Source organism: Melampsora larici-populina (assembly GCF_000204055.1).
Source record: "Melampsora larici-populina 98AG31 unplaced genomic scaffold MELLAscaffold_63, whole genome shotgun sequence".
Taxonomy (NCBI): Eukaryota; Fungi; Basidiomycota; class Pucciniomycetes; order Pucciniales; family Melampsoraceae; genus Melampsora; species Melampsora laricis-populina.
The window spans coordinates 288624-299182 of NW_006768827.1; the positions used below are offsets into that span (position 1 = coordinate 288624).

Here is a 10559-nt window from a genome sequence, read left to right on the forward strand (position 1 = left end):
ACGAAGAACCCAAAGCGAGAAAACCACCCCAAAGATCAAATGTACAAGATTTTACAAAAAAAACAAAGTGACACAGATCATAAAGAACCTCGTCCAAAATTTCAATTTATTTATTCAAAAAAAAGCCAAGTCAATTCAAAAACCTAAATCCAAAAACCCAATCCTATTCAAAAAAACCATAAACCAAAAACCCTTCAAACAAAAAAGTACAAAAAAAGTGCATACCAAAAAACCCCAACTTCAACTCCAACTTCAAAAAGAACCAAAAAAAAAAGACTTCCATATGTTTTTAATCTTTTCATTCTTTCACTCAAACTTCATCCCTTCATCCTTCCACGATTTCTTTAATTTGACTTTTAATAAATAAAGAAGCAAACATCAATGGATGACCTACTTCATCTACCAAAGGTAAATGTCTATACCCTACAAAAAAATCAACCATCAAACTTTTGTCAATTTGATAATTCAAATAAATAAAACATCATTAATCTCAATGAATGGAATGGATCAAACAAACCAGGTTGAAGTGAATCTAATCCAATCGAAATCCTACCAAGTATCTCATCATTCTCTCCAAGTTGATCATCACAAACTAATAATCTTAAAAAACTTAATGATAACATTCCTCCTTGTACATCAAATGGGATTTTGAACTTTTCCTAATCAAAACAAAAAAAAGACATTTTCAAAACAAAAAAAAAGACATTTTTTTTGTGGAATTAGGATTTTCAACAAAAACAAAAAAGTCAGTAAGAAACCATTGTGTCATAAAACAAAAAACCCCACTTACATTGAAAATCGGATTCAATCCGTTCCTCCTAAAATCAACCAAAACCAAAGCAAACCAAAACCAAAAGATCAACCAAAATGTAAACCCAAAAAGAAAAAAGAAAGAGCAAAAAAAGAAAAAAAAGAAAGAAAAATAAAAGAAAGACTGACTTCACCACTTTAGTTTTCCGTTTCATAGAACTAGGGATTTGATTATTCTGACAAGAATGACTAATAAGCTGAACTTCCACTACCGAATCAGGTCCATTCTCATCTTCTAAAGCACCAGAACACCTAGGTAACTGTTGAGCAGAAATTATCTATCATCCCCGCCCAAAAAAAGCAAAAACAATAAGTCAATCGATCTCAACTTATCAATTTTTTAAAAAAAACTTTTCAATACCTCAATCTCAAGTTCATACTTATGTATCCTAATCGCTGCATCTTTTTCTTTTCCTTTGATTCTCAAAACCTCAGGTTTCAAAACATATCCAGCTCTTCCGTTCTTCAAATTAAACATTGCCTGATTCAATTCCATTCCTAAATCTAAATGAAACCAAGAAACCAAGAAACCAAAAAACCAAAATCAATCAAATCCCCACCTTTCAAAAAAACAAAAAAAAACAGAAAAAGAAAAAGAAGAAGAATCATACCAAACGTTTGCCAATTAAAAGCCACTAATTGAATTCCAAGTCCCCAAAACCGATGAGGCAAAAAGTTTCCACTAAACACTCTAGTAGGAGCAGGATAAGCTCTAGTAAGATGAGACCGAGTATGACCAATCAAATCTGTCGATCCACTCTTCAAAAACTTATTCACAGCTCTTTCACTCAACGAAACACAATCTTCTAATTCATACTTGGTAATCTTATTGAAACCTCTAGCTTTGACTCCGATAGTATAAACTGCTATATCTGAAAGCGTATGGGTGATCGGTTCACTTGGTATCTTTTTCATACTTTGACTTGGTAAAGGGGTTGAAGTGAGTTGTGAAGAAACTGTCAAGGTTTCGAATGGGATCGAATCGAGTGTTGAAGGTTGTGGTGAGATGACTTTAGTTGAGATTCGTTTAAATCGATGACCCAATCGACTAGACGCATTTGAAAACACTTTAAAAGAATTCGTAGTAGATCCAAGCACCAAGATTTTCATTTCAGACCTCTCAATTCTTGGTAGGAAACATAGATAGGCTTTTGTGGGATTTCGGACAAATGGTTTCTGAGGATCAAAATTGAAACGAAGGAAAGAATCAGGAAAGGGATGACTCACTGCGCTTGAGATCTGAATCTGAACTGGTAGATGATCCCGATGTAGTAGTAGTAGTAGCAGTAGCAGAAACAGGTTGATCAGCTTCAGATGAGAGCCCAGGTGATAGGTCAGATGAATTAAGAGCCAAAGTTGGTTTTTTAGCCTATTGATTGAGAAAGTGAATCAAATATCAACATCTTGAAAAAAAAAGCAACAAGAATGAAAAAATCTGACCAACCTTAATCAAGATCCTATACATCAATTGTTGAGGACTAGGTAAGATCCCCACATCCACTCCATCTAACCTTTGATCCACTAAAGCATCACCCAAATGAATCTTTAACAATTCAGCCAATCGATCTTGTTGTACTGGTTGACAATGTACTTCTAATGATAAGATAAGTGGATAAGGTGTAGCAGCAAATGCGTATTTTGAGATCGCCTTGAGTGCTTCTGAAACTAATAACTTGCTCGTTAATGTACGACCATGGTATATTACAGGTTCGCCTGAATCTCCATCCCAGCAATCAACTGTGAAAAATAAGAGCGTTAGTAGTCCGTAGGATCTATACTAAATGCACTCATTACCCACGTTCAACGCTCCGACAACCTTCTTGTAACGCTCGGATATAACCCTCAACCGTACTCTCACCCTTGAGTTGATTTCCCACCAAATAAGTCTATCAAGAATCGTTTGTTAGGCTTTTCAAAAAAACTGAATGAGATTTTCTAAAGATATTTGATAACTTACATTATGTGAACTTGAGATAAAGTAGTCACAAATCGGATGAGTCATGTCTTGACAAACCCGAAGGTGTGCCTCATTGGTAGGTGAGTTATCAGATGATTGAAGAAAGCTATTGAATGATTCGATATTCATTAACTTTGAAGGGATAGGTAACTCAGGATTAGGATTCGAAACCGATTCATCGGGTTCATCTAGAAACTTGGAGTAAATCGATTGTAAGCTAGATGTTGATAATGGAGACTGATGATGAAAGAATAAGATTCAAAATAAAACATCAGTTCAAGAATTAGGACGATTGAGGAAAAGCATCGGGTGAATGTAAAGTGACCAACACGTTGAACGGTCTGCATGAATGTAATGAAGTCTTCAACACTCATGGTCTCTTTACCAGACGTGATGTTTTGAAAGATCTCATCAAGATCTGTACGTCTTTTAACGAGTTTAATAAACTGTTGGAATCCCGAAAAGTCCAAATAACCTTTCTGTTCTGAATCTGCCATCTAAACTCATCAGATTAAAATCAAATCAGTGATAAGTTATAAAATCATTCAAAAAGAAGAAAAACTGATCATTACATTGAAATTCGTCCTGATAGATGATTCTGGGATTGAGATATTTAATCTTTTACACAATTCAACGGTTTCTTTGAAGTTCAATTTTGGATCTGAGTTGGCATTAGCCTTTTGAAAATAATCAAGAATCGAAGTTGAATAAACAAAGTTAAAATCCAAAAAAAAAGTCAACAAAACCAAATCTAAACCCAGCAAATCTCAATCTATCTATCTCAAAGAAACCCAACCAAACTCCTCTCAAGAACATACCTCAATCCAATGTTGTTTAAGCCAATAAGCCTGACGTTTACGTATATGATTCAATCCACCCAACAATTCTCTTCTAAACTCCAAAATCTTTTCCAAAGTTACTTTCCATATCTTAAAATGATCAGGTTGAATGGCAAAGAGATGTAACATCTTATAAGTTGATTTTTTCGAAATATATATAATCGTTAGCCAAACTGATTCATATTCAGGATGAATCTTGTATTGAGATCTATAATATCCTGCGTCTTGACCAAATCGAATTTCTCGAATCGATTCAATATTTACTACCAAAAGACCAAAGACCAAAACAAACATGGTTCAGAGTCAAGAAAAAGTTTAGAGAGATATGGAGAATTGTAGTGAAATTGATAAACTGACATGAACCTCCTTTTTTACTTTCCCAAACGATTTGACCTCGTTCATGATTCAAAGAAACTTTAATCCGAATAGTTTTCTTAGCAGACACCTTGACCATTTCAGTTCCGATTTGAAGGATATAAGGAATTTCAACATTATGAATCGAAGCACCGGTTGAAGAATCGAATGAATGGATTGATTGAGAATTTGATTGAGCATTGGATGTACTTTTGTTTGTAGTTTGAATGTTATTCTGGTTGTTGTTGTCCATTTTGTTGATGATGATAAATAAGTAATAAGTAATCGGTTATCAGAATGGGAGTAAGGTCAAGATGGTCAGAAGTGAGAGTTGAGTTTTTCTCTTCAGGGCACATCCATTGAGCAGGGCACTGGATCTAGAATTGTAAAGACTCAATTACTAAAAATACCCTTTAACTCACTCACTATAGGACTCAGGAATGCGCCTACAGAGGTATCTGATGTAAATTCCGACGTTTTGTTGGCGGGTTTTGAGGGCACTAAACGACACATTCACAGCACCTACAGTAGTGCAAAATGTGCGTGACATTAAAGGCTTTCGTTTAAGCTAGCTTTCAACCTCATAGCACCAATAATTCCTGAGATAATGGTATGTAACGGTCAAAAAGAGCCTTAAAATCGAACGTCGGAATCAGGCCTTGGAGGCACGAAAAAAAATTGCGCCAATAAATTTTGCGCGAAAGTGAGGGGAGTTGAGGGGCTGGGAGTAGGCTCATTTGATAGCCCTAGTCCATGCGCATCTTTTGAAGTGCTCTGGACCTTGAGACAAGGAGTGGTGTGTTGTGTAGAGCCCAAAAACTGAAAAACAGGTTTCATCAGATACCTCTGTAGGCGCATTCCTGGGTCCTCTCACTATACAATTCATTAACCCTCTCCCCATTAAACTTCTTCAATTCATCACAAACCTCATTCTCATTCGATCGGCAATAAGTTTCTATCAACTTCCTAATAAGTTCAAAACTCAACTTGATCAAAAATGATAAAAGGCTTTGCGTGATCAATACTAGTGATCCTTTTATGATCAAACATATTTCTAACAAATCATCAAGAAACTGTCTGAATCAAAAAAAGTGAGTGTACCTCTTGAAATCAAAGACATTTATTTTATTTCTTTTGAATGGTTTTCTCATCACTCTTTTGGGATCAACTTACAAAACTGGTAGATCAGATGATCTAATAAACCAAGAAATAAGAAACTGTTTCTTTTTTTTTGGTTTTTTTGACAACCAAGAAACTGGGGCGGCATACAAAATCTAGATGTTCAATAAATTTTGTAACATCTGATCAATAAACCCAAGACATAAACACTTGTTCAATTTTTCAAAGCTTTTTGTGACTTCAACGGATCCAGAAATCAAAATTAGTATGCAGAGCAAAGTTCTTGGTATATAAAGAGAATTTGGTTGATTAATTTTGATTTCTAGTCAAACCAAAACTTCTTTCTTACTTTGTACAACAACATCAAAAAAAAGATTATCATTTTCTTGTAAAGTTAAACCAAGTTCTTAACAAACTTGTAGAAATAAACCTCCTCCTTTGAGAAAAAAATCACATGTATATCATATTTAAAACAACAAAGAAAAAAAAGGAAAAAGATCATAGATGGATTTGAAAGTTTTTTTTTGAGGTTCAAAACGTTTTAAACTTTGATCAAAAAGAGTTTGTAAAGAAATAAAAAAATAAAAGGTTTACATTTGTATCATATATATCATAAATAAAAAAGATAAAAAAATTCTTTTTTCTTGAAAAAATATCAAGGGTTTGTAAATTAGTATTACAAATTATTACAACAAAAAATCATCAAAAGAATCATCATAAAAAAGGAGTTTAAAGAAAAGTAGTAAAGTTTAGGACGGTTTTACAATTACAAATAAAAAAAGACGATTTTGAAAAGAAAAGAAAAAAGTTAAAGGAACACGTTTTTGTTTTGACGAACTAAGTTTCTTGGAACGTTTATTTCTTGAAAATCAAGTGGTTGTAAATCATTGAAAAAAGTTTCCTTGGAATAGGTCATAAGATCATCAAAATGGATGATCACGTAACATCTAATAAAACCCATCCGAAAAACAAAATCCAAATCCAAAACTCATCAAAATTCCAATTCAAAAACCAAAAAAAAAAAAAGAAAAGTGTAAACCAACGAACCCTTTCACCCATAGGACTCAACTTTCTTCTAGGACGTCTAGCCACTTTAGAAGCTTCAGATGGAGGTTCATTCCTAGTAGGAGTACTCCCAAACGAACTAAACAAAGAACCCGATCTACCTCTTCTAGTATTCGGGTATTCTTCTTCTTCTGTAACACTCGAATAATGAGGCAACTCAAACGGACGCTTTTCATACCCAAAGAAGAAAAAAAAGAATTAGTTTGAATAGATTGATTGAAAGGGAGAGAAGACTTACTCTAAAGCTGGACCCGCCACTGACTTTACGGTTCGGTAAACTGCTTCCCATCACTTGTCCAGAGCATAGGGTTTCAGATTCGGCTGAGTTTGTTTGAGGAATAGCAATCGGATTCGAAGTGACTGGACCAGCAGGCCAACGAAACCCATTAGTAAGCGAGCCAAAGCCCGAGATAGAAGATCGACGTTGGTTCGAAACAGGATGAGAAGGGATAAAGTCGGTTTCTTTTAAAGAATGAGGCGAGTTTGGGTTGATGGAAGAAGTGGGTGAATAACTTCCTCCGTGGGTAGGTAGGTTAGGAGAACTGAAGAGGGAAGATGAGGGACTGGTACAAGTTGGACTGGGGTTGGTGTTGGGGTTGGTGTTGGGGTTGGTGTTGTGGGTTGGAGTGGGAGGGATGGCTAGTGAGATGATGGATGAAAAGATTGATGAGGATCGATGGTGTTGGTATGGAGTTTGATGGTTTGGATTGGTTTGTGGTTTAGGATCGTTCGAGTTTGAGTTCGTTGATGACATGGTGGTGTTTTATTTTGATTTGAGTGAAGGGTAAATCTAATGGATGAGAATGAGATGAGTTGGGTTTTGAGGAGAATAGTTAATCGATAATGAATGTCAATTCAGCTTTAATTTGATGATGATGAAACGAAGAAACAATCCTTGATTAACTTCTTATAATTGTATTTAGGAGTAAAGAGCACGGCACTAGCAACAACTTACAAACCAAAGGAAATTCAATTTAGGGACGTGACAGTGACACGCTGAGGTCATAACAAATCCAACTTCAAATTGTAAATTACCAAAAAACACACATGACCTCTCAAAATCAGAATACACATGAAATTCAATTCAAACCCCACACCTTTTTTCTATTTTGACACAGCCACCCACTACTTCTGAGTTCTGACTTCTGAAGCTTGGCAAAAGAAAAGAAAAGTTTAGATTGGAATTTGGAATTGGAATTGGAAAATTGTGAAATTCTATGAGAGTTTCTTTTGCAAATGACCTGATAGTCATACGGATCAAATGGCTTCAAATGGATCAGGTGTTTCAAAAAGTTGATTTAACTTTAAAAATCATATTATTCTTCTTAACTTCATCATCACCCCCCACACCCACCCACAATCACATGAGCTCATGAACTTATTCAGAATCATTTCTTCTAAGAAAACTTCATTTCACCTTACAAATTATTTATTCTTTGTGAGCTCAAGTTCAACGCTGATCCAAAATAATTAAATCAAATAACCTTTAATATAAAAGAAGAAAACTCATCATTCATTCTTTCTTGATTCTTCACTATGGTATTACAAAACTCAAAATCAAACATAACTTACATTTACTACACCATCATAAACAAAGTAAAAAGATATCTTTGTAATGTAATAAAGATGTTGTGAAATGAATGATGAATTATATAGTCATAATCATTTCATTACAACATGTAAACCAATACAATTTACCAATCTCAACCCAACATCATACATCACATCTTGCAAAAAAAAAGCAATCCAGTTGATTGGTATCCTAAACCATGTCATAAAATAAGGTTAGAAATCTATAAAAAAAAGTTGACTATATGGATCTTATAATCCAAATCAAAAAGATGCCACTATGTCAAATCAGCCAAGATAAAAAAGGTCTTTACAAATCCATACACACAAATGAATCATGATTGTCAAGAAGTCTTCATTTGAAAATCCAATCAAATAGATTATACATTATCACAACTGAAGTTTTCTTTGAATGTGTTATATATGAGAATAAGTAAAGTTGATCATCAAGACATTTTCATCTGTTGAACTTGTTATTCTCATGGGATATAAGTTCAGATCATGAAGTATGAGTAGTTGGATTATTTTCTATTTGTTGTTTACCTGTCTATAGTATCACTTGATTTCCTATCACAAAGGAATCCTTCTGATATATTCTTTTCAGCTCAAATAATCAGCTTTTGATGTCTTGAGATCCTGATAATAACATCAAAAACTTCAATCATATGGTACATGTCTTGAGTCAGACTATGATCTTTTTAGACCTTCCACTTGACTCCTAACCAGGTGATAGTGCACATTGGTTACATTTCTTATCAACTAACAGACTTCTTATAAACAAGTTCAACATCTTTTCTACACACTTGATTTCTTTTGAAGATCCCAAATCTATTAATCCTATATATCCGAAATTCATAGTCTTTAATTTTCCAAAAACTGATGAGAAGTGATGATCAATATGAACAGAACAAATCCAATGGTTTCATTTCTATAAACTTTTCAATTAGTTTGGTAGATTGGATAAATTTCTTCATGGTTTATAACTTGTCAATGTGATTGTCATTGTCAACTTAAAACCATTCTTACACTTCTTATATACAGATTATTCTTGAGTCTTTGATTTGGTATTGATTTGTTTTAGAGATCACTGTTGTTTCTAGTTACAAGCTAGTTGTGTTCTTTTTACATACTCCTTTATACCATAATAGTCTAATTTTAAAGATTAGTTTTTTTACATGTATAGAAACAAAGTGTTTACTAGATTGCTATATGATTCATCAGAAGATCATTAAGATTTAAAGTCTTTTGGAGGTTTCATTTGAGTAAACTTTTCAATTGCTTTGGTATTTGGATTTCTTCTTGGTTTATAACTCTGAATTGTCAACTTACAATACAATCATTCTTGCACTTCTTATATAAAGATTATTCTTGGGTCTTTATTTTCATTTTGATTTGCTTTAGACACTTCATCTGTGTTTCTAGTCACAAGCTAGTTGTGTTCTTTTTACTCACTACTACACCACGGGGCAATTGAGCTCGCCGTTTGATGGTCGGGAAAGACCGCCAATAGACCAGATTTGCTTGGTGGTGGCTGGCCGCCGAAAACCGGTCAGTGGAATGGCCGTCTTTTGGCTGGTCTTCGCTGGCGGCCGTGAGCTGGCCAAAAGACGGCCGTGAGCCGATCAAGCGGCCAGCTTCGAGCCAATTGAGATGATCCGCGTGGGCTCTTGATCGATCAATCGACTAGCTGTCTGCTGGTCAATTGATGGTCTGTAGCCGGTATTTGACCATTATCGTTCTGCTGGCTCAGATCCAGTCGCTTCTTGACTGGCTTTTATTTTGATTGATACGATTGAATTGCAATTTATGTACATATTTTATTGTTTATGCGATACAAAAAAGATACATATGTAATAGAATGAAACAAAGATAATCTGAAAGGATAACAATATGGATGATGTTGATGTGTAGAACGTAATTTAAGTATCTGCAGAGGGGTGTTGAGGTAAGGCAGCAATAGCTGCATCGACTTGTGATTCAGTTGGAAGCTTGAAGTCAGTTAAATTTAATTTTCTTAAATCTTCAGCGGTGTGTTGGCCATCAAAAAGTCGTTTGTCTTCGTCGATGACAAGCTTGTAGAAGCTATTGGACCAATATGAAATCAGTGTGATTAAAATCAATAAGAAATTGAAAACGGATCACTCACGCTTTGGTATAACGAGGTCCTTTTGATCGGAATCGGGAGAGTTGACTGTCGGTATTCTTCCAGAGCGAAGAACTACCTAGTCCGGCAGTAGAAAGCTCAAGAAAAACTGCTTCCATTTGCTGAAGACGAAGACGAGGCGATGATGAGGAAGCTATACTGTATGTGGGGTTGGACATCTCTGCATTGATGTGAGAGTCTTGAGAAAGATGGAAAGAAAGCTGGCAATGTTGATTGATGATGGAGGTCAAAAGGAATGTGGATAAGGACTTTACCAAGAAGTTCATCACAGACTTCACCTTATATCGTCATTAACTTGTGACATCTTACAGTCACAAGTGATTCAAACTTATTTAAATCGTGTGGAGCCCACTCTACTCCATACCCATCTTTTGGCCGTCTGTTTGACCGTCTCAAGGCCAGCTTTTTGAACGCTTGAAAAGCTGGCCGAAAGCTCGGTTTTGGGCCAACCTTTGACAGCCATACGGCTGGTTGATATACGGCCAGATCGACCAGCCAACCGACCGGCTTTTTTCAAGCCGAAAGCTCAGGTTTCGGCCAGAAAACAGCCGGTCTCACCTGACCGTCAAGATCTGACCGAAACTTCAGCTTTCGGCCAGCCTTTGACCGAATTTCGGACACGACGACTTTTGAGCTCAGCTTTTGGCTCAACAATTGCCCCGTGGTGTAGTCTTATCAAAAT

General features: G+C 35.4%; 1 protein-coding gene across 1 annotated transcript; it reads right to left on the reverse strand.

The window, feature by feature from the left end:
* Positions 1-325: 325 nt before the first annotated feature.
* On the reverse strand, positions 326-4213 carry MELLADRAFT_112249 (uncharacterized protein; the record flags this gene model as incomplete). Its single annotated transcript, XM_007416647.1, has 14 exons — positions 326-423; positions 518-659; positions 791-818; positions 940-1088; positions 1172-1314; positions 1422-1877; positions 2038-2179; positions 2255-2547; positions 2609-2696; positions 2768-3004; positions 3097-3264; positions 3340-3444; positions 3586-3869; positions 3964-4213. The coding sequence occupies 14 exons, from the start codon at positions 4211-4213 to the stop codon at positions 326-328; spliced, it is 2583 nt and encodes an 860-aa protein (XP_007416709.1).
* Between the last annotated feature and the right edge of the window lie 6346 nt (positions 4214-10559).